This window comes from Protopterus annectens, chromosome 1.part1 (assembly GCF_019279795.1).
Source record: "Protopterus annectens isolate FY-2018-M chromosome 1.part1, PAN1.0, whole genome shotgun sequence".
Taxonomy (NCBI): domain Eukaryota; kingdom Metazoa; phylum Chordata; order Ceratodontiformes; family Protopteridae; genus Protopterus; species Protopterus annectens.
The window spans coordinates 513,203,292-513,229,612 of NC_056726.1; the positions used below are offsets into that span (position 1 = coordinate 513,203,292).

The following is a 26,321-nucleotide window of genomic DNA, read 5'->3' on the forward strand; positions in this document are numbered from 1 at the left end:
ACACTTCGGAAAAATAAAACCACCACATTGTGTCCCACTGCTATTCATCAGCTCAGTGCCATTAATTTGTGAAAGCAAACCACAGAAGTACGAAAAAATATTTGTGGCAGCAGTAAACATAATGTAATTCTGATTCACTTTTACAAAAGAGAATGCTTTAAGTATATGTTTCAGATAGCAAGGCTTTAGGGAAAAAAAACTGGAAGACAAGTTTTTCATTAAAGGCTTGGCAATGGTATTGTTTAATTTCTATAAGCTTTAAATCAGTATCATTGTGGGTTTCCCCCCATAGATTGCTATGATGCTAAAAATGTTTTTTATTTTTTCCTGAGATCTCATCTCATTTAACTATATAGCACTTACTGTGCCATTTCATTACGTTATGTTCAGTAGTCCTAGATGCATAAAGGATAAAGGTCAACCATGCGATTATTTATGGCTGGGTAGATATAACACATGCTCCTTATTAGCTGGATTACTCCATCCAATCAGCAGAGTGCAGTGAATAACTTTAAAATAGCTACAGGGTGCAGAGCTGCAGAACAGAATGTTGAGTAAGGTGGATACAAGGTTGTGCAATCACATTTTTTTATGCAAAACCATGTTTTCCCCGAAAATATTAGTATAGTCACAGAGTGAAATCTAACTTTAATTAACCAAAGTTTGTGCTTGACATTGAAACTGTTTCAGTAATGACAGTGGTACACTATTTACATGCTTACAATGCTGACAGCATTTTTGCAAGTGCACCTCTCAGCAGATAAAATGTACAACAGTCAAGTTTTACATTTGGATTTCTCAGAGTTTTTTTTCCTCACTTAAGAAAATTGATTGTCAAGCATCTTGCATATATGTCTGTGTACTGCAAATTAAAAAAAAAACATGTTTCCATAATGTAGTATATTTTTTAGTATTTAGGTTCAGCATGAAAATTCAGTCACAGTGTTAATCTCAACTTTTTGAAAAGTAGGCTTGTTTGCTTTAAGATTTTTTCAGGACTGTGGCCAGGAGTCTAAGCAACCAGATTAGATGAAAATAAATGTCAGGGTAAATATAAAACATGAAGATTTGTCAATGTTTCAAGTTCATCTTTTTACCTGTCATTACAGAGATTGTTTCTATGCATTTATGCCCTATACGTATGCAGAATAAACCACATGGAATAAATAGTTTATACTGAATGGAATCATTCAACAGTACACAGTACCCACAACAGACTAGCTGATAGGGAAAGGGTAAGGGGAGCAAGAGAGAGACAGAGCATTCACCTTCTTCTATATGTACTTTCTCATTTTACCCCCAAATGTACAGCAACCCTTTAACTGTTTTCCCCGCATGCTGCCCAGGACATACTTGTAGAAGAAGGGGGAATGGCTGTTATTAGACAGTGCCCACCATAGACTGCGACTGTATGACTACTGCTTTGTCAGTGATTATCCGCAGCACCAACACATAAGGCTTTCAGATCCTGTGGTATGTCTGAAGACCAAAAGACTGTACAAGAGCAATTTGAAATTCATATCATCAAGTTAAATCCTTCGGCCCCTAAAAGTATGCACCCCAAACAAACACTTCCAACAACATCGCTGATTTCCATCTACCATTGTTATTCCCTGCAAGATGAAAACGACTTTTACCAAACAACTTTAGTTCATTTAAAACTTAAAAACAAAAATCTTCATTGCCCACTGACTAATTTTCAAAAAAGACACTATGCAATTATGCCTCTGGGTTATCAAGTGCTGAATGCCCATGCCGTATCCCTGTCAGTAGTAGAAGGTGCCCAGTCTTGTCAGTTTGTGATTAATTTTGATCACTGAAATAAAAGATATCAATCTCACTTACAAAACATTAGTGTGATGTCCTACTCATCCAGTCCATCTTATCTGATTCATAGGTAGATTGACTGCTTTCTTTTAAACAGCCACCATTTGATGGTGACCACTGGGGCACTCATCTCCAGGATGAAATACCACATGTGTGACACTGATAGGTGTTCAGGTATTTTGTTACTAAGCAGCAACAGACCCTCTCACTGTCAAACCATAACAGCCTTTATCAATACTTATTGTCCTAAAATATAAAATCTGTCCATCATTGTCTTTATCAGAGGCAACCTAATATAATCAAAAAAAAAAGTCAGTAAGGTGTCCATGTTCAGTGTTATCTAATGATCATTTTAACTTTCAACTCTAATTTCCACATTCCTTGATCTTGATTCATAGCCCAAGTTTTATAATATGACATTTATGGGACTCTACTTACAAACAGTGACAGTTAAGTTGGTGGACTTCTAGACAGAAAGTTACATTTGCTACAAAAAGTAATTAGATTTGTAAGAATTAATCTAAACTACCCCTGCAGTATGCAATAAGAAGTACAATAAATACATTAAATGCAAGCATGAAATATGTCTAATTAGGCATGTGATATTAAAAAAAAAATTACTTAGCGATGAGTCACCTCTTGCTTGGCATATACTTCTCAGAAGTCTAGGTCAAAATGGAGGTCCTGTGGTTAACCAAGTTTACAGATGACTGCAAATTAGGTGATATCACTGAATGCCTTAGCAATGTCAGTGTACTTCAAAATAGACTTACACAGACCAATGATTAGTGCCAAAGCCATGGTCTTAAACCAGTGGTGCACAATGTCCGGTCCCGGGGCCAAATCCAGCCCTTGACGCAACACCATCCAGCCCCCAGAGAGTAACCAAAAATTTTTTAAAAAAGTGAAAAAATGCTATGCCTTACTCCAGTCGTGCAAGCTTTCCAGCACGTGCTTACTTAGCTAATTGACTGCAGTTGCGCAGACCACTAATTTTAGCTGCGGAAGTAACTATTCTTTGTTGTTTATAACTTGTAGTCTGTAAACAGTAGTAACTTTCTACAAGAGTTTGTAATAAGTCATGGCTGCAAGCCAGAATAAAGTTAAACGCAAAGTTGATGTAGGAAACAGGCAATTTCATGACTGCTGTCTTAAGGAAAAATGCCAGTCAACTGTACCTATTGTTAACTGGTAATGACTTACTATGTTTTGAGGTGGCCTGGAGATGCATTAAGAATCTGTGTAGTGGCCTTCCCCATAAAAAGGTTGTGCACTACTTCCTTAAACTAATTGCTAAAAATGCATCATCATTCCCTTCGGTAAAAACGATGTTCCTGCTGATTATAAAATAAACAATAATACGCTAAGTACCAATTCAGTAGTGAGAGACCTGGGAGCACAAGTTGACTGTGACATCAACTTTGAACACCATGTGGCTACTGTGGTGAGGAAGGCATTCGAAGTTGCTCGCCTGATTAGCAAAGGCATTCCCTCAAGAGCAAAAGAGGTTATAATTTCCCTGTACTCATCCCGCTTATTATTGAATATAATGCTCCCTTTGGTATGTACCATACCAGACACCTGCAGTAACGTGAGAGACCTCAAAGAGTTCTAAGAAAATTCAGGGTCTCCTCCAGCACATGTCTTATCCTGACAGACTGAAGTCACTGTCATTGTACTCAGTAACGTATAGACTACTTAGAGGTGACTTGTGTCTGGTTTACAGAGCTATCCCTGACCAATATCTAATGGAAATGCTGCACATCCATAAGTCAAATTGGACTAGAGTCACCCATTCCAGGGACCTCAGTCTAGTCTGTGACATAAACTGGACCTGCTGGAGAGACAAATACATCTCTCAGAGGTTGCCACTCCTCTGGAATAGGCTTTCAATCCATATCAAGCAGAGGGCCTCCATGACCTTGTTTAAGCGCAGCCTGGATGACTGGTTGGGAAATTGTAAATTTCTGCTGGGGATTGCCCCAGCTTCTCTCCTGGACATAGGTAGTCCTTGCTAGAAAAACTTTAAGCATAGATGATATCTCTCATCAAGTATTAATTAGAATTTAAAGGCTAGGCTTGTAAGGACCCTTGGGTCAATAGCCTAGTAACATCATATGAACCAATGAACACACTTGGAATAACTTTGACATCCATTTCTTATGTATTACATCAGCCAGCATAAATTACTGAAAAGAGGTTACCAAGGCTCCCTACTGAAATATCAGCACTCCAAGTGCAGAGCACAGACAGACCAAAAAAAAAAAAGATTGCAAATCCAGGAGAAGAGCAAATCTCAAGCATCGCTCTAATCCTTTAAACTTCTTTTTTGTAGGGAGGCAAGCACCCCACAGACCCCAAACTTATATAAACCAACTCAGAGTTCACCATAGCTCTGTGAAAAGGGAATATTCTGAAAACTGGCCATCTCAGATTTGATTTCTGTAAGTCCATTCTTTCAGCCATTCAGTCTCCATGTTTCAGGACTTGCTCTAGTGGGTCCCAGCATTTCAAATGGTTACCAATTACCAAACAAAAATACAAGAATTATGTAGGTACAGCTGTTTACACACACACACACACACACACACACACACACACACACACACACACACACACACACACACACACCCACACACACACACACACACACACACACACACACACACACACACGTACATGTACTTATGCACATAGATAGATAGATAGATAGACGGACAGATAGATAGATAGATAGATAGATAGATAGATAGATAGATAGATAGATAGATAGATAGATAGATAAATAGATAAATAGATATAGGTATATATATGTATATATATATATATATATATATATATATATATATATATATATATATATATATATATAGACAAATAGATATAGATATAGACGTAGACATAGACATAGATGTAGACATAGGCGAAGATGTAGACATAGATATAGCTATGGATATGGATATGGATATATAGATATATATGGATATATAGATATTTTTAACATCTGGTTAGTCATGGATATGTTTCATTGAATCAGGAATTGGCTTTTTTAGCTGATTCCTGTTTCTCTGAGTCCCGTATAGATGTGCCACAAAGGTTTTAGTATGAGACTGTTGAACAGTGGGGAAACAAAGTTTGTCCCTTTCCCTACTATTACGTGATCTCAGATTTGGTATACATATATATATATATATATATATATATATATATATATATATATATATATATAGTATAGATCTGAGAGATGCTCACATGGAGGATCCAAAGAGGCTCTTCCAGTGCAAAAATGTTTGTTGTCTACTCTGATTTATATATATTTATTGTATATATATATATATTTATATATATATATATATATATATATATATATATATATATATATATATATATATATATATATATATATATATATATATATATAGATATATATATATATATATATATATATATATATATATATATATATATATATATATTTATGGGTATAGGACTACTGAAAGCACATTTCACTGAAACACATTTGACTGTGCACAATTCACTGAAAACACAATTCAATGAAACACATTTCACTGAAAGTTATATATGGCCTTTTCCCCACTGTTGTGCGACCCTGTAGTTAGTATATATAGTAAGGGGGTGTGTGGGGGCACCACCCCCTCATCTATTTTAAATATTTTGAACTATATACATGGATACTTGCAATTCCCATAAATTACTCTTTTCACAACTTAATGTTGTTGTTGTTTGTCTTTTCGGCTTTTTCCCGGTAAGGGGTCGCCACAGCGGAACTCCGGTCCGCTAATGATTGGCAGTAGACTTTTACGAAACGTCAAGGTGCCAGCTCGATGCCCAACCTTCAACCAAGGCATGCCCATTTATGCACACTTGTCTTTGAATTTCTGAACTTAATATATATCCAAAATATGTGGGGGCTAATGCCCTCCCTCAGTGCAGGGAATGAAAGAGCTATATGGTTCTTATCCTGTCTGGGAAAACCGTGGGTTTGATTGTCACCTCTAAAGAAAGAAAGACTGGGTTCAAGAAGGGACATCTGATCGTAATCATGTAGGAGATTAAGATTACATAATTTTTGTAATACTATACAAGTGATTGTGTCAAAATCTAAGACTTTATTTGAATCCTAAGCAAATTCAGATGTCATTAAAATAATTCAATAAAACCTGAAATGATCGTGGTCATGACAACATTCTGGTTTAGTAGCATAATCCTTCAGACCACAGCAGGTATATGTGTTACGAGTTTTAGTTATTCAATGAACGCTGTAAATGAGTTAAAATAAATGTGTAATACTGCAACATTTATAAGTCTTACATCGATGATGATAAATTTGAAGGTACAAGAAGAGAACCTTTCGCCATAGCTCTCAACCTTCCATCTCCAAAATGAGGAACACTTGCCCTCATAATGTGGAACAAATGGGCAAAATGTGGAACACATGCTAATGGCTTATTAACAATTTCAATTAGGAAGGCCATAGGAAGGTTAAAATATGCTGTTTTTTTTATAAAGAAGATCTTTTAATGAACTAATATGATTCATTTCTATTTACCATGGATTTCAATTAAAAAAATCCTAACACTGAATGTGTGACATTATATTTCAATGTGGAACATTGAGGAACTTTGAGGAACATGAACTTTTTCATAGCCCAAATAAGGTACGTTCCTCGTAATGAGGTACACTTGAGAGGCTTTCGCTCTTTGTAAAAAAACCTTGAGGTTATCTGTTATGTTCAAGTGTACATTTAAGAAGAACCAGATATAAAATGCATGTAAATAATTTCCTTAACATCATTTGTATTCACGAAGGAATGTCAGCTACGGATCCTTCAGAGTGAAGCAAAGGTATCCTAGTGTCTTCACTTTAAGGTATTTACAGTTTATGTGTCATCACCTGAAACTGCATGTTCGCGAAGCCATGTAAGAATGTATTACTAACTGCTCAAATTAAATTAAATAAATCCTAGACAGCTGTAATCTTTCTCTTATTTTTTCTTTCAGGAGATGTACGAGTAAAAGGGCAAGCAGGGGTTCTCTCTGAGAGACGAGGGTCCTACCCATTCATCGATTTCCGACTTTTAAACAGTTAAGTACAATTCTATTTGCACTTTTTCCTGTTTGCTAATTTATTTATTTATTTATTTATGTATTTATTTTGTTTTGTTTTGTTTACTTTTGTTCTGAGAACTGCAAAACAATGTTGGTGCTTTCTGCTTCATGTTGCTATACACTTCCTGCCAAGAGAAGACATGCCAGAGTTTGCATATCTGAGTGCACGGAGAGGGAATAGATATTGTGGAATGATTTGGTAGTATGCAACAATAAATTTAGGTGTATAAAAGGCAACAAACATCTGAGTTAATAAAGAAATAAAAAAAGCTTTACCTGATTAAGTAAAACGAAACTGCTATGCCATAAGTAGGTCACGTATCCTGCAGTCATATGAATGCAATTTCACAAAGTGACTTTTGTTTATATTTTCTTCAGCAAACTTCGTCAAAAATTAATAGACTTCTATCGTTCACACCAGTCCTGTTATTTGTACAAGACTGCTGTGTACTCTTAATGCATTCTTTTCCCTTTTTTACTCTCTTGCACAATTGTAAAGTTGAGAACTACATATATATATATATATATATATATATATATATATATATATATATATATATATAGGTTTACTATCACAATGCCGACGTGCAATTGCACGGCTATGAAGTATTCGAACAACAGATGTTCGAATACTTCATAGTTAGGCAGGTGATGTGAGCGAACGTTATCATTGCGAATGGACTGTGCATTCGCAATTATAACGATCGCTCATGTGAGGGGATCACGGTACAGTGCGGTTAGGGAAATACATCCCTTTCCTCACTGTAGTGCGATCTTGGAGTTGGAATATTAAGTTAGGGGGGTGTGGGGGGCGCAGGGGGCTTGCCCCCCTGTATAACTGTGAGTTTAGGCTAGTTAGGTAGGGAGTTACGGGACGGGTGGGAGTGCTGTTGATTGTCAGAAATGTCGCGAGCGACATTTTCGACAATACACAGCTGTTTTCGACATTAGGGACATACGGAAATGTTCATTTCCGATGTTTAAATTCGAACATTGAGACACTATTTATTTTAAGTTTCGAGTTTATGATAGTAAACCATATATATATATATATATATATATATGTTTCTGTTGTGTAGAGAGGTCAGGCAGTTGATTTAAAAGCATGCAAGGAGGAGCAGTATCATGGAGCCCAGGTGTCAGGAGACTGGATAGAAACTGTCACAGATTAAAGAAAAAAATAAGATAGGAGGTATAGAAGGAGGCATGGCATTTTAACAATTTAAGTGGAAAACTGGAAAGTGATGTATTAGTTGCAATGCAAACATTCCTTATGTATTCATCTTTCTGTTTTCTTTTTTTATTTATGTCCTTCATCTTTATCTAATTTATTCTGTTTCCTAATATAATAATATATACATGCAAAGGAAACTGAATAAATGACATTGGCTTAGGTCACCAAAGTGACTGTACTCCATCATTCTCTTCTCCTTTGACACAGCACTATGCTCCGTCATGTGCACTTGCTTTCCAGGTGCTGTCTCTAACAGAAGTGATTTCAGTTACGTATCTCTAGCATTTATATACAGTAGCTTTTGCTGCTGTAGTAATTTAGTGCATTACTGAAATGTGTTCAATACATTTTTCTCCATCCTCTTATTGTATTGTTATATGCTCTGAGTTCTTGGGAGACATCATTCCTCTTAAATGTTTTTTTTATTATTATTTATTTTTATATGTTCATACATTAATAGGTAAATACTAGACAATAATAATACTTACTAATAATAATTACTCCACTTATTGCTTTTGTCTGTCATGTCAATAGCCTTGGTGTGGGGCCATAACCTCCAGTGGCACCCTGCCAGACACTATTAGTGACCACGTCCCAACTTACTTAGTAAGACAGAGACAAAAAATTCCTAGACAAGTAGTCTGCAAAGTTTACAACAAAAAAGCAATTGAACATAGAACAATTTAACTCAATCTTCTCTTAATACAACTGGAACACACTAAAAACTCTACCCTTAGATGAAGCAGCCACTCACTTTAACTTGACATTTCTAAAAGTACTAAGTGAACAGGCATCCAACAGGATCAAGCACACCACATCAAACTTAGCCCCAGGGTTAACACATGGAACAAAAGATATAATGACAAAGACAGAAAATTCTGGAAAAGAATGGTCTAAAACCAAAACTCAAAGAGCCGTACAGGAACATAGAACCCTATAAAACAGCAAATAACCAGTGACAAAAAAAATCTATTTCCCAGACCTCCAAAAATCACATCAAAACAACTCCACTCACTTCTGGTTGTTCATTATTTATTTATTTGACATTTGTTAACCAGGCTAGTCCAACTGGACCATAAGCCCATTTTCAGTGGAGACCCGAGGAGAAAAGCTCCATAGTAATTACATAAATAAATTCACAGTACGATAGAAACATATAATCTAAGTTATAGATGGTAGTTATAGTGATAAAAAACAAGTATAATTTAGCATAGACAATACAGTTTTCAGATATTACAATTGAAAGAAAGTAGCATCTTTGACTTTTACAATATATATTTACACCTGAGGATCATCTTGACTGTATTAAAAAAAAAAAAAAGCAGGAATAGAGGAGGCAAGAGATGAAAACCACTAAGAGATACAGTAACAGCTAAGAATAGAATACAAAACAAGAATTACATTGTTTGCAGATGCAGTGGAAGCTGGGATGTGACGTATAGTAAATCTATTTATCATGGTAGATTGAAAGAAAGAGTAAACTGAGAAAATGTTTGAGTGGGGAGAGAAAGATAAGGTTTGAGATGTGAGGTAAGCTTGGGAAGGATGGAAGGATTTAGGTAGGCATGAGCTAAGGAGGAAGAGTTTTAGTTGTTTTTTTTGAATAGATTAGTGTTTCTAATGTGCGTCGGAAGTTTGTTCCAGGCTAACGATACACTGTGGTTGTAGAGAAATTTTCCTATATTTCTGTTGGGCTTACGTAAGTCAAGGAGTTGTTGGTCAGAGCTTCTGAGAGGTCTGGTGGGGGTGCAGAAGGAAACTAGTGTTGAGAGGGAGGGACAAGCAGTAGGTTTGTATAGAATGGAGTGGGTCATTTGTAGTTGTGCTATAAGAAGTCGGTGGGGTTATTCAGGCCATTGTAGTTCTTTCAGTGCAATGCAATGGTGACATCTATAAGGGTATTTAATTGCAAATTTGGCAATTTCATTATAGGTTTGTTCTAGTTGTGAGAGTAAGGTGGATTGTAGGTTTGTAAGGATGGGAGTGGCATAGAGTAGGCCTGGCAGAAGGAAAGCTCTAGCTGGGGATAGTTTAACCTCTGCAGTACGGAGTTTTTTTGTTACAATTCAATAATCCTAATCTTTGGTGAGTCGTCTTAATATATTGATGAATATGAGGGTCAGATTTAAGCTGGTCATCTATTATGGTGCCAAGAGTTATGTATGTGAGTCTGCTTTGATGATAGTGATATCTAGTGAGGAGATGGAGAAGGAAGATTTTTGACCTGAGAGTGAATTAGGTAGGAAGAGTAAGAGTTTAGTTTTCTTAGGGTTTAGGAAAAGCTAGTTTTCATTGAGCCATGTTTTTATGGAGTTAAGTGTTTTGTGCATGAGAAAGGAGCTGAGACAAGTTATTAGAGGATGTGGTAAGAGATGAGTCATCTGTGTACTGCATAAAAGTAGAGTGGTTCCAGGTAGAGTGAAGATTGTTGGCAAAGATATTAAATAGAAGGGGGCCTATGATAAATCCTGGGGGACCCCTGTTTTTACAGGTAAGAAAGGGGAACAAGAAGTGAGCCATCAGAGAGATTGTCATCTGTTAGGAAGCTGGAGAACCACTGCATGGTGGCAGGAGAGAGAGGTTAAGTTCAGTTAGTGTTGTTATAAATTTAGGGTGAGACGTGGTATCAAATGCTTTGGATAGATCAAGAAAGAGACAGGACTCAAGTTGGTTATTATCTCTGACCTCAGCAATTGTATGAGTAAAAGATAAGAGGGCAGTAGCAGTGCTGTGGTTAGGCTGGAAACCGTGTTGAGTAACATTAAAAAAAAATTACACCCAGGGCAAATCTTCACTCCCTCTCCAACAATCCGTAAGAACTCAGGCAGCATTACAAATCAGTTTAACTAATACTTTGTTAATTCAATCCTAGAAATTGATAAACACAACTCCAAACTATCATCCACCATCCCAGAAACCCATAGTACTATACAGCAATTCATGCCCATGCCTGTCCCTACTGCAACAATAAAATAATATTTACTAAAATTACAGCTGACAGCCTTAGCAGATGGCAACCTACCAACAGAATATGTAAAAAATTGCAGCCACATCCATAGTATTCCCTAACTCCATCTTAATCAACAGATCCATATGTGAAAAATATGTCCCAACAATATGGAAAAAAGACATTTAAAGTTCCCTTCCATAAAGGCAGCAAATTAACAAACATGACTATTTGCTGGCATATAGCAATCCTATCACTCCTATCCAAAATTCTAAAAAAATGTATTCACTCCCAACTAATGAAATTCTTCAATGTCCGTATGTTCTCCTATACTGTATGGATTCCATCCAAATCATAACACCACAGCTGCCCTCCTCAGTTTTTCCAATACCATCAATTAGCACAGAAGCAATGAAGACTCAGCCTAATCTATTTTTCTTGACCTGTCAGAAAGCCTTTCACACAGTATCACATCAGAAACTAGCATCTCGTGGTCTAAACACATCCACTCTAACCTGGTTCCATAGTTATCTTTCAAAATGACAACACTCAGGTAAGTAGAAATGATTTCTGTCAACATTCATGCTAATCGCAGCCATGGTTCCCCAAGGTTCAATACTTGGGCCTCTCCTTTTTATCATATTTAGCAACAAACTCCATACTGCTTCTCAATAAATAACCTTATTGTATATGCAGCTGAAACAATACTCATCTGTTATACACAATCACTACATAACCTGCAAGATATCATTAAATATGCTTTCCTATCCACTGAATCCTGGCTCACCAATGCAAACCTATTCTTCAACTGCAAAAAGACAAAACTAATGCTCTTTACCCCAAATGTTTTATACAGCAAAGACACAAATACTACATCCTGTCATCTGACAACACAAAACTTGAATGCATACCACAAACAAAGTCTTACTTGATGATAAACTTAAATACAACCAACACCTGCTCCAGGCCATCAAAAAGACACACTGGAAACTAGGACCAATATACAGAGCTAAACCTTTCATTCAAGAGCAGGAAAATCTATAGTCAGTGCCTACCTACTTCCATCCCTTTTATAGGCAGCCCCCATCTTTACAAATCTCAATACCATCTTTAAAAATAAACTTGACATGTTACAATAAATTAGCCAAATTTGCAGCAAATATTACACTAAAACATCACTGCATAGCCCTTAGAAATTTACTCTGGCTAGAACTCCCCCACTACCTTACATACTCACAATGCAAGATAATCTACAACTTAATTCATTTACATGAAAAATGCCCATCATTGAAAAATATGCTCCAACCATACTCTGGTTCTTGATTACTGTGGTCAAGTAACAAATCACTCCTCTCCTTGTCCAAAAAGAGGCAGCTCAGATGGGGTTTCTTTATACTCACACCAAGTCACTAAAAAATGGAACTCTATCCCATTACAAATAAAATAGATGGACAGACAACCTACATGCCTTCAAGTTGCTACTAAAATAATATCTTAGAAAATGTTGCTCTGCTGCTACTCAGCTCCCAGCTAGATTTTTTTTGCCACATCTGCTACCCTTTCTCCAAATACTTATTTCTTCTATTTCCTGCTTTTTCTCTGTCAGACCAGAAAAATAGTCACTTAACCACAAGGAGAAACTTAATTTCAATAAATTATATCAATTGTAGGATCTAGGTTCACAAGGCTCAGTCTCTACTTCTTTCTAATTACATCAACCACTATCTCACTGCCCCCCCGTCACAGGTTCATCACTGTCGTTCCTCATCTATCCAAAACAAATACTCTGTATAACAGTCAAAATAGCCCCAAACATTTTCGCTTTCCTAATTACTTCACTAAACAATCTTAAATTTAACAATATTTTCATAGTTGTACTACTACTAACATCATACTAAATGTCATTGTCAACTGCCTTCCACTTTCTAATATCTCAAAGTTAAGCTGTCTCTTCTTTTCATTATTTTAATTGCTAGAAATTCTAGGTAATATTACAGTATATTTTTTCAGTGTTATATCTTTCTTTGCTATATACAAACTTGTGTCTATTTCTAATGAATGTTCAACACTGTACATACCAGTGCAAGCTAAGTACATGCTCTGTTTCTAAATGATGTTTATGTAACCTATTGTATTTTTTCCTCTCATGTATGTACACTTACCTATATTTTGTATTCTTTCTGATATTGTGCAACTGTATTTTATGTATATGTCAAAACCGATGTTAAATGTGGAGCTTTTCTACTCACGTATCTGCTGAAAAAGGGTTTAATCCCAGGCAGACTTTCCCGATAAACAAAAATAAGTAAATAATTAATAGATAAATAAATTTAGCAAAAATAAATCAGTGTTTTACAGCTGGTTACCAATTTATCACGCCCACACAGATGTGCAGATACTTATTACAAAACAAAAAACATTCGGATATAGGGCTTTTTATATTCATTTGAATGGGTACTAGTTCTCTTAGATCAAATATCAATACCAGCATGCTGCAAATGCTGCTCCCAATTGAATGCAGTGCCAAGCACTTCTCAGATAAAGTGAAAAGAAAAAACAGTTGGTTTTATTATGAAAATGAGATCCTAAGCAGAGGGCTTGTGATCACTTTCTCATAATAAAGCAACACTCTGCTTTATGATAGGTTTATTTTTCACCCAGTCAAAATCATTTCAACATGATCTTTAAATGTGACAAGGGTGCTGCTCTGTTTGGCATGTACAGAAAATTTGTTCCAAAGGTGGGGGATACATCAGGATATGAATCTATCACACCTATACAGCTTATGTAATTGTTGAGGAATGTTTAGGCTATTTAACAGAGCATTTGAAGAACCATTTGTCCTGCACATGAAATGGAGGTGAAGGAGGATCTGGTCTTTCATGGCTCAAAAGGCCAGGCACTGATCATCACATGTGAGTCTGTAAAAGACAAGCTACAGGAATATATTTGACAATGTGTACAGATAATTGAAGGTCTTGAGACCATTCATCTTTATAATTTTGAATATCTGAGGTCTCTCAAGATAAGTGACATGTTTCAACAAATATATGTCAAAAGGGGCATTATATACAATCCTGAGCCAGATACGGAAGGAAAATTAAGACTTATATGGCTTTAGAAGAGATACTTTTGCAAATATTTGAACCATATAGAAAAATGTCCAAACTACTATGAAGACATGATAGTCAAAAGGGAAGGAATTATCAAGAGCTCTTACAACAGAATCTGATCGGCTGATTGGAGGAGTGTGTTATATATATGGTCTGATGTGGAAATATTTTGTTTAACAAAATGGCGATGCTACATTTTTCACACTTAGTTTTTTACCATAGTTCTTGCTCCATTTTTAACATAGTCTGACCAATATTAGAGCAGCTGTAAGTCAGAGAAGGAATGAATAACATCTCAAACCTTAGATAACCATTGGCCAGGATTGAGTGAGTGCTGGATGCCAAATAGCAGAGGACCTAACACTGACCAAGGGCCCATAGATGAGGTGTCCTTAACTTTTGAAGTGACAGAGGATTTAATCCATAGTAACTACAAAGGTGGTTGGGACTTTGGATGGGATGGAATAGCTAGAACTGTAGGGTATTAGCTATTTCCTTTGGTTAAGAGTGGGCAGTATTATTGTGGACTAGCTCCGAACACTGATAGGTATTAGTTCCTAACTTAGCTATTTTTGACTTCATTATATATTTTATGCGCATATTCAGCTTTGAGATTCCTAATGGTATTGTTAATCTCTTTTCTATTTAGGTGAGTAGAGTGGAACCTCTTATAAGCATTAAATATGTTTTAGTTGTTCTATAATTTATTTATATGGATATTCCACCATAGGATTTGTTTTTAAGTTTTCCATTGTATTAGTGCAGGTATTGACTGTCTTAACAATGCAAATATTTAAGTGATAAAATAAGGCAGACATAGGTGCTTACTTTAACAATCATGTCTGCTAAAATAGCAGTACAACAAAATTTACTAGGTCATCAAGTAATTGAAGAAGGTGTGATTTTGAGAAGGTCATAAACAAGACATATTTGTAGGGGAAGTACCACCAGTTTTAAAGGAAAAGGTTGCTAAGTAATGGTGTGATTTAACAAGGGAAGATGATGCATATGGAAGTGTACAAGAGGTGGCCATATTTATGAAGATAAGATCAAGGGTGTATGTGCCCCTAGTATGATGGTTAATTATTTATACATTCGAATTTATAACATCAAGGAAGTATCGGGCATGGCAATCACTGGCAAGGTAGGTCAGCCAGTTTTTACTGACGAAGAGTTGAAATACCTTGGGTATATATTGGTATAAATGTGCTGGGATTAATTGGGATTTCAGATAAGGGATTAAGATAGATATCAAAATCAACAGGGAAAAGAGGGTATTCTGTAGCAGCTATCTAGCTAGGAAATGGTAATTTATCTGGTTTAGGGTGATTTGGACATCTAAGGGCTCAAATATGGGGTTCCAAGGAGTCAGCAGAAAGGTGATGGTATCATTAAAAATTATATATATCCCCTACAATTGCCATTAGTTCTGAAGACATGATAGGCATTAAACCCAGGAAAAGAAGGAGTGATTACATTGTGTTCAAACTGTGTCTATTAACTACACACATATACAGGAGTTCAAGTTGTAGGAGGGCCTCAAGTTCAGGCTTTTTTTTTGTTAAGATTCCTTGCATTGGGTAGAGCGATTCCTTAATGTGTTCTGAATTAGACTTTACTAGGCTGGATTGTCCAGCAGATAGATTATGCCTTAAAAGGCACTGTAAGAATAATGAAGGCTTTATGTAAAATGTGAAAATCATCTCTGTAAAAGCAAGAAGGCTTGTCCACCATCTCCTTCCTAACTGACACATACAGTAACCCCGTAAAATTAACTGCAGCTACATATTCACTAATTAAATCCATTTACTTAATCATTTAATCTCAGCATTATTCCAGGGGATGACAAAATGCTAATCAAGACCAGTGCCTTTCCTGGCTTACACACATGCATTGCAAGATCAATCATATCCTTCTGTATGTCCTTCTGTAGAGAGATATAGTTAGTGTGCTCAATACGTGCACATGCAAACAAGAAAGCTGACCTGCTATAATGTACTCTACCCTTATGTTTACAGTTCCCTCCATATGCTATGTTCCAGGAAGTTTGAACAGACCAGAATGTTCATGACAATGTACAATTACAGGCCTCACCTGGGTGATTCAGGCATCTTGACTCTCTCATATGTCTCAGCAGCAATGCAGTCAGTTGTAAATCATCTTGATTTCCTGAAAACTCCGGATCCCTCTGAGTTACAGGGCACTGTTTCTACCTCATTACTTTGCCTATATCCAACAATACATGTAACAGTGCCATCCATTGTACACCACCCTTACATACCCCACATGATTTCTGGGTTCATAAGGAGGACTTACAAAAATGTTTAAAATATTTTTCAGTCATTGCCAAAGTGCGGAATCCTGAACATTTTAATCTAAGAACCTCCCCAACCTCCTGTCTCACCTTGAGATATTTGACCTCATGTCTGCAAACCCAATCAGTTCAATTGTGAAAAGAACCAATGCAGTGTTACTGTGTCATACTGTGCTACAGCCTGTCTGCACCTGTGCATGATTCACACATAAACTTAAGTTTCAGTACTTAACTTACATTATTGTATGCTACAAACTCCTAAATTCTCATTTGGACGCAACTCTATTACCGTACACAAACATACTATATGTCAAATTACCACAAAATCATTTTTCTCTGGGAAGATAGTAAAATTAACAAGATAGTAAAATTTACAATTAGGAAGAAACAAATCCTTGTATCATGTTTCCTGCCTGACTAAACTCATCTCTGTGCTGCTGTTTCATGACTTACTAATGTTTGGCAATCAATCCTCTTAATGAAAACTTATGTAAAATCTCAGGTGCCAAAATAGCCCATTTAACTGCACAGGCATGAGCATTAAATTTGGTGAGCTGTCAAGAGTTGTGTCATGCTTCATCAACTAGACCTGCCAGCAGTTTCTGAAACATGATTTAAATGCAGTGGCAGAGGTCAAGAGTTCACCATTCCTAGTTATAATATTTTGCTTGCAAATCTGAACTATGTCGGAGCTGGTGGAGTTGCTGTTCACTGCAACAGTTACCTCAACTGCTTTTTGTCTAAGGCTCAGACTCTTCTATCAACACAGAAATAGACGTAGGTAGTAAATATTAAAATTTCAATAATTCAGGACTGCTCTCAATGGATTGTTTATATAGGTATACCTATTCACCTCTGAGGCATATACGACTGAGTTGATGTTTATAATATTTTGAATGTAGTGGAATGCTTTGCCACAGTTCACTGGATTATGGCAGTTGGCAGTGCTCTTTCATTATTTTCCCTTCTCGCCACATTAGTGTGAGATTGGGGTTTGTATATATAAGTTTAGAGGTGTAGGGAGTGCAGTGGGCTTGTCGCTGCAAAGAAAGGTTTTTTTTTTCATTTTTTTGTTTTTTAGTTATGTTTCTTAGCACTAAATTTGTAATGGCAAAGCCCATTCTTTTGTAGCGTGATCAAACACAGGGCAAAGTACTTAACTATACAACCTGGCAAAGTTCGCTCAGTTCTTGGTGACTCCCTTGGATTGTCTTACCATGAGTATAAAACTGAACTCATCATCATAAGGGACATAAATATCAATTGGAAGGTGTTCTTAGATGAACTTTCCTACCTGCAAAACAGTTGCATGGCCCTAGTTCACTAATTCCACTGGCTATTCAAAAGAACAGAAGTCCTGGGTACAAAAGTAATCCTGACAAGGCCTTACAAACCCACCACAAAATTGGCATTGGGATCAACCCAATTTTTCACATTTTGTACATGGGGTAGAGGTGATATATCAGCAGTGACCATCACCTAAAGTCAAGGTTGACACAACCAGGTGGCAATATCTAATGAGAAATATGAAGCACGTTCATGCTAAAAATTTAACAGAACCTGTTTTAAAAGAACTCTTTAACTGTTGATTTTTACCTTCTTGTCAAGCTATCATTGAATAGGGCAATCTCATACCTTATTTTTATTTTCATTCTTGATAATTTAGCACCTCCTCAGCTAAAAAGAGTACATTTTGTAAATTTTCCATTGCTTTCATCAGTAATCAAAATTGTGTGAAAGTTCGGGAGTAAAATATATATATCTGTATATCTCTCTCTTTCTCTCGCTCTCTCTATATATATATATATATATATATATATATATATATATATCTACACATTCTAAGCCAGTAAAAGTTTCATGCAGATAACCCCTACAAGTTCTGTACTTCAAATGAACATATTCTATTTACTGCCCACAGCACTCCATCTCCTTTGCCCCGTTTCAGTGACACAGACATTACTCATCATTTTACTAAACAATTTCATGATTTCATAATACATATATATATATATATACATATATATATATATATATATATGTGTGTGTGTGTGTGTGTGTGTATATATATATATATATATATATATATATATATATATATATATATATATATATATATATATATATATATATATATACTAGAAAACCACCCTGAGCAGCTGTGCCCATCATCTGTTATGACATAGAATACATCTGCCCTCTAAACAGCACTAGTTTAAATACTTAAGAAAGCACCCTTGACAAAACTACTCTAGAATTCCTACAAATTTGGTTAGATTCATATCCTATCCTCTAATCAGTTTAATCAATATGTTCATAAAAGAAGTCCTTATCTTCTCAGTTATTGGAAACATGTCTTAGGTGATCAAACCCCTGTATAACGTGGTCCTTCTGTGAAGCTGAACAACTATCTTCCTATTGACTTATCTTTTTTTCCGTGCATCTTGAACAAATTTGTCCAACAACAGCCCTTGAAGTATCTCACTGTGTGTAGTATTCTTTTCTGCACTCAAATAAATAATGTTTCCAAAAGCTCAAGTGTAACTTAGTAGGTGCAATTTGTCTTGACTTATCAAAGGCATTTAACACTTTCACTGATACAAAGCTTGTTCAGACTATGATGGTGTTGCATCTAAATTGGGGTACTACCTGTTGGTTACCTTTGCTCTTTCACAAACATGGTCTAAGCCAACAGATGAAATATCTCCATCTCTTCTCTTATTCCCATTAACACAGGTGCTCCAAGTCTGCTAGCATTCAATATCTTTGTAAGTGAAACATGAACTCCTGTGTAAACTCCAAACTAGTCTAATACATGGGCAACTCAGCCACTGTCCTTTCAGGTAATTCCATTACAGCAAGCTAAACTACAACTGCATTTCCAAACAGTGCAAAAATAGTTTGCCACTCAAAGACTGATTCTTCCTTCTCAAATACTTCCTGCATAAGTCTAAAATAGCTCTTCACAGCTCTCCATCTGAACATATGCTTACAGACGGTATTCATTCCTTAGATGATATTCCAGTCAAAGAACTTACATCTACCATGTTGCTTGCTTGCATCAGTGAGAGCTAGCTCAAATCTCACTCACACAGAGTCCTAGTTGTCACTTGAAGTAACCAAAGGTTGAAATAGCTTTACAGGGACATTACATTTTATCCAGCTATGCTAAATTGCAACTGTTAACTCTTTTCACTTCCCATCCCCACTGTGATCAGTGCATCTGTTAACTGGCCTATCATTATTCCTGCTTTTTTTTTAAAACAGACCAATCATATCATAGTGCAGTTCATTTTGCAAACAATCAACAGGAGAGGATGCATCGTCATCTAATATTATGCCAGCAGAACCTGACTGAATGTCTCCAGCAGCAACAGCTATACACAAGCTGCTATACTTGAACAACTGCCCCCTCTCCATCAAATATCATGACCTGGAGGCAAAATATGAGATCATGTGATACTCTTCAATTAATCTGTGTACATCCCTATTTCAGGAAATAAATACTGCAGCTCCATGATCTCTGTCTCCAACAGCAAAGGATTTAGTACATTTCCATTTAATCTGAGAAATGTGGCAGAAGATGTTAGCTTCTAAAATACACTCAAATCGCATTTCCTCACAGAATGGAAATATACCTGTAATATTACTGAAGGTAACTTATTCTCTTCCTGCAATCATTTATTCTCTCTTTGTGTTCCTACAAATTTTTCTGACTGTCCTCCAGCTCTAACCACTTGTTTTATTTCTGTATTTTCTTTCTAACACCACTATTTCTTCCTAACATTAACTGCTTTATCCCATCTACACCTATTTCCTTTTCACAAAATGATTTTTCTGTTGTTACACTTAGTAGTTACTAGATTGACCTTTATTGAAAATGGGACACCCTAGCTTGACTATCCTCATCAAAAATGAAAGTAAAAGAATAACTAAATGAATATAGAGACGTGAGTTTAGTGGCAAAAGGGTAACACTAAGCAAGACAAGAAAGTATCAAGAACAAAGAATGTTGTTTCATGTTCACAAATGGAGACAAAAGGAAGTGGGGAAAGAAGTAATAAACAATTAAGAGTAGGTTTGAAATGAAGGAGGTGTGCACCATGTTTTGTTTTTTTTATTTTTTTATTTTGGATGGCAAATTCCCAAAAGCAGTGATATTTATATCTATATCTAGCCATTGTTCTAACTAAATATATAGCTGTACCTGTGTTTACTGAACAGAGGAATGTAGAAGATGTACTTTGGGTTATGATCAGTGCCTCTGTGTGTTAATGTCGAGATTTTGGGATGCACAACATTATGGCATTGCAGGATAGTAGAGTGTGTATGTGAGTGTTTGCGGGTTATGTTAGATTAGCAGTGTCAGTGGTTCAACAGGTAGCACAGTCGCCTTTGGTGCAGAAGACTGTGGGTTCTATTCCTACATCAGAAAGCTCAAATGCTGACACTGCAGTGCTGCATTCCAGAATGTGTCATCCTTTGGATGAGATGTTAAACTGAGGTCCCATCTGCTAGAGCTGCAGGTAGCACAAGTGGATATAAAAAAATCCCATGACACCAATCAAAAAGAATAGAAAAAGTTCCTGGATGTAGATACCAAATTTCCCCTAGTGGTAAAAATACCACCTCGGGGCTTCCCTGAAAAGAGTTTGCTAGCCTAGTGGGACAAACCTGGCCAACAAAGGATAAATAAATACAAATCATAGAGAAAGGACAAGGTGTTTTTATTTGTTTGTTTTTCAGCTGACAGTCACATTACAAAAGGAAAATGTTTGTTTCTCTTTTTCAGTTGGTATAATGTTGCCCATTTGGTTGGTCAGTTACAGTGAGTATTGATGTGCAGGTGTTGATTTAATGAGCGATGATTCTACACATCTATATTTAAATTACACACACACACACACACACACACACACACACACGCATATATATATATATATATATATATATATATATACATACACACACTATATATATGTGTGTGTGTCATGTGTGTGTGTGTGTGTGTGTGTGTGTGTGTGTGTGTGTGTGTGTGTGTGTGTGTGTGTGTGTATATAGCTATATAGATATACATACAGTATATATAGCTATATATATATATATATATATATATATATATATATATATAAAATTAAGTTGTTTCCTGACTCCCTTCTATTTCCGTTTACTACAAATACTCTGGTGTACATATCACTGCAGTCTAATTTCAGAGAAGACACAATTCAAATCTTGGTCTGTGGGTTTCTGCACATTTATCTTAACTGATATACAGTTCTACCTCTGTGTGTAGGTATACATGGATATATATTTATATATATATATATATATATATATATATATATATATATATATATGTATATAGATATATATATATGTATATAGACACACACTCACACACATATATGTGCATTGCTCACCAGCACTCACTCGACAGACTTGTTTGTAAACCTCAGTAAGTCTGGTGCCAAGGTTTAGCTTGGTTTGTGCTGTAGGGTTTACCACATTTGGCTAGCATGTTTAATAGGGTCTTCAACAAAAGTATTGGAATACTTGTAAGTGTAGAGAAGAGCAAGCAGATAAACAATGATATGCATATATGTGACAGGGTGACACCTTTATACGCTGTGCACTAAAGCTACAACAACCACTTGCAAATGTCAGGTTATAGTCCAGCATCTTCACAAAGTAATTGGAAAATTATTTTAAATTGTGTTAAAATTATTGAACTGGTATATGGTAATGGCATCCAGTACAGGTGTATGCATTTGTGAATAAATGGATACATTTTTTAAATGAATTAGTCTGTAAATAAATGAATAAAGTGAAATACACTTCATTTTTTTCCACCCATCAGTTTTCACATTGCTATCGTCCACTATTACTTTAGCCATATCTGATATGTGCGTTATTATGCATTTAAATCTTCCAAAATATGTTACTTATTTGTTGGATTTATTTATTTATTTAGTTTTATCATCCTTTGGTTTAATGGTATATACGTTGAGAGATCGTAGTCTAAGCTTTGCTGTACAATTTTTATTTCATTAAATCATGTGTTCACATTGCCAGCCTTACCCAATGATTGTGAAATCATATGATTCTGACAATTTTCTGCAAATTGTATTTCTTTAGTAATATTTTAAATGCTGTTTGTTATTATCAGCACCATGGTAACTATGGTAACATCTTATAAGAAACAGCAAAAACAGTGCAGAATGGCACTGATGATAAGAGGATATATGACAAAATATTCAACGTTTATATTTGTGATAATAGCCAGCCTTAAAGGCTTATTTGAAAATGAAGTAGGTCTTAATAGAAGATCAATAAACTAAAACTACTGAATGGGAGATTCAGGATAGAAAGCAACATGAAGTTATTGATTATCTGGGTAGCTTCAAGGTGAAAGAAATGTCTTCACTGATTTGTTTTTTTGCCAAGGTGTTGAGTCAGTCTGAAGCCAGACTGAATTGGCAGAGAATGAAACTCAAACAGAGAAAGGGTAGGTGAAAGACAGAGGAGGGGAACATAACTCAAGAAGGTTAGCATGGATTGGTACAGTCTCAGTGAGAAGCTGTGATGCAGCATTGTCATGTTTATTGCAGAGATTATCAGGGCATTTATCTGATTTTAGAATGCATGCTTGTAATTTGATTCACCTGAGAACAGTAAAATGTGTTTTGTGCTAATTTCATAGACAGACTGTCAGGAAAATTATTTTGTTTTAGTTTGTACCCGGAGTATTAATTAGGTAGCATACAACACAGCTAAAAACAGAATTGCAGATGCAGCCTTGGAAAATGCAGTTTTTGCAAAAAAATCTAACTTGCATAAGGAAACCATTAATGCAAAAATCACATTGGAATGCATAACTGATAACTTCATAAATGCCAACCATTTGTTTCTTTATGACTGTAAAAAAAATAGCTCTCTCTAAAACAGTGAGTTATATAAAAACAAACAAATGAACTTAAAGTAGCAAAGTCCGGGAACCAGTTCAATTAAATTATTGTAAAACTGAAAATAGTGGCTTACGGTGTCTAGTGCTAAGTTTACTGAAATAACAAGCCTTCAATGGCACATAGGGCTTTGTACATAACAATAAAAAAGCTTTAACTGATACTGTAATGTACCCAGTGTCAGATGCAGTAAATTCATATTTTAAATAGTGAGAAACTCAGTTATGTATACAAGACAGGTAACACTGATTAAATTAAGTTAAAAGAATGATCCCTACCCATTTTTGCTTAGCACAACTTTGATTATCTTAGCCCCTAAACAGGCTACCAGCCTGTACTTTCATTATCTTTATGTCCGTCTCTCTGTATGTCCCTTGCACGGTAGCCTTTGGCCTGCAGAGAGTGTTAGGTCGTTAAAGAAAACACTGCTGGCCCTGAAATTCTGCATTTCTAGAGGGTTCATAGGTTTATATGTAGGTACTAGGCTATCTGCCCGAAGGCATTTATAAGCCTAGCCAGAATGTGTTGGCTTTCGCCGCCCCCTTAGATTAGTTCCCTGTGCCTCTGTCCAGTGAACACTGAAGTGATCCCTGGGATAAACTTTTTGTTTCCCATCCACTCATCAAGGTTTCTTCGCCATGCCCTGCATCCCACCTTGAACGTGCCTATGCAAGTTCCGTCAAGTGCCCAAGCCACTAATCAAATTCAGGCCACCGTATTCAGCTTTTTCCCTCTGTGTCACTGGTGCTGACATCACATAAGGGAATGACTGACAAATTAAAAGCATTAAATCCAACCAGCCATCCATCCATCTACAATGCCTTTTTTTCCATTTTTGCACATGAGGTCGGGGTGTCACTTCATGACTGACAATATCCAATACACCTACTGCATGTCTTTGGAATGTGGGAGGAAACTGCCACAAACATAAGAAAGATATGCAGACTCCCCACAGAAGGCACCCCAGCTGAAGATTGAGTCAAGGAGCCTCTTGCTGTGAGGCGACAGCATTACCTGCTGCACCACTGTCCCACCCTTAAAAGCATTAAATAGCAATCATTATGTATTTTATTTGGTAATACATGGGTTGCACAATATGTTCCTGCCTTGGGTATTGGAAATAATCTTACCAGGTAACTAATATGCTGAGGGGGGATAGTGGGTAAGTGTCTTGATGGATCTTCAGCCGTAAGCTTAGTTTGAGCCTATGAACCTATGAAGAAGACATAAAAAAACGAGTTTGAATTTGCTTGTTTGTCATAACAATGGTCACCAGTGGTTACCCACAGGGCCATGTAGTTTGGGCACTTATTTTTTTGACTATTTTACTCAGACATAAAAGTAGAAAAAAGGCTACAGATAATCAAATAAGCTGATAACTGCAAACTGAATATCATTATTAGCTTGATAAAAGATATCAAAATTCTCCAAGGTGGTCTACAAAATATACATAATAAAAACAATAGTAAATACTTACTATTAATGTCAGTTTAGAATTATGATGGTGCAAAAATTACATAAATTATGATTATAGAATAAGTGGACATATCATCAAAAATGTACCAGTTTTAAAGATCTAGGAACAATTGTCAACAGATTAAATTTTGACCACCCTAAGTCTATCTAGTTCAGAAAAGCATATTCAGTAGTCCCCATTCTAAATGGCAGGTCAGGTCTCTCAAAAGAGGTCATTATACCACTTTATAGCTCACTGATAAAACTCATTAGTGAATATAATACTCTATTCTTTAGCCTTTGGATAAACCACCAGGAAAAAATGAAAAGCTAGCTAACTAGAAAGATAATAGGAATGCAAAACTTGAACATCTTAGAAAGGCTTCAGGAACTTCATCACATTATGTGTTTTAATAGGTTACTAACAGGTAATGTTTGTCTGATTTATAAGGCAATACCTTCCCCCTCCTACCATTCCTCTATTAACTATTTTTCTCCAGTTGCTTTCTCCAGTCGTTTTTTTCCCTGTCTGCTTCTCGCTAAGCTTACCACTCTGACTTTCCTGTAGTTTTGTTTTTAACCTATTCCCTCCTACTCCCCCTGTCCTTAGGCTGTTTGCTTCCACCAGGATAACCTGCTTTTCCTCTCACTTTTCTCTCCACTGCTTATCTGCACAACACCTTTCCAGTGATTGTTTCTTTTGCTTTCTTCTCCTACTCAAATCTCTCAGGCCCAAATCTATTTAACGAAACCCTCTATTCTATAGATTGGTCTTTCCTCCATTACCTCCCCCTTGACGAAGCCGTCCTAAAATTTAACAATACATTTCTTAACATTCTCAACTCCTTAGTTCCCATCAGAAAAATTAGAGTAAGAACTAAATATGCCTCATGGATTACCAAAGACATTCTCTCCCTCATGCAGAAAAGGGACAGAGCTTGGAAAACCTGGCACTAGCATAAAACTTCTGCAAATCTCCAGCTTACTGAGAACTTTGAAATATAACTAAAAAACAAATCTACCTTGACAAATTTTTTTTTACCCCAACCATCAAAAAATCTCCCATACCACCCCCAAAAAATTCTGGTCCTCTATCAACAAAATACTCCACCCTGGTAACCCACCCACCCCCAATCCCTTCCCTAATACATTCTCTACCGAAACTGCCACTTTACTGAACTCTTTCTTTATTGACTCTATACAGAACTTACTTAAACCTAATTCTAACTATATTCCTGACACCCCGCCTCCTCTTCCCCATACTGCTCCTTTCTCCATTAAACCCATCCCCATTGCTACTATTCTCCTGTTTCTTAATAAACTCAAACCCTGTTCCCCAT

At 36.2% G+C, this 26,321-nt stretch overlaps 1 protein-coding gene across 3 annotated transcripts in view; it reads left to right on the forward strand.

The window, feature by feature from the left end:
- The window catches only part of PDE7B (phosphodiesterase 7B), a 2,106,446-nt gene that overhangs the window by 1,263,530 nt on the left and 816,595 nt on the right, over positions 1 to 26,321 (forward strand). For all 3 annotated transcript variants that reach the window (XM_044076350.1, XM_044076357.1, XM_044076343.1), the window contains one exon: positions 6,849 to 6,932. In XM_044076350.1, coding sequence (XP_043932285.1) covers positions 6,849 to 6,932 — 84 coding nt within the window. The remainder of the gene's footprint in view (positions 1 to 6,848; positions 6,933 to 26,321) is intronic.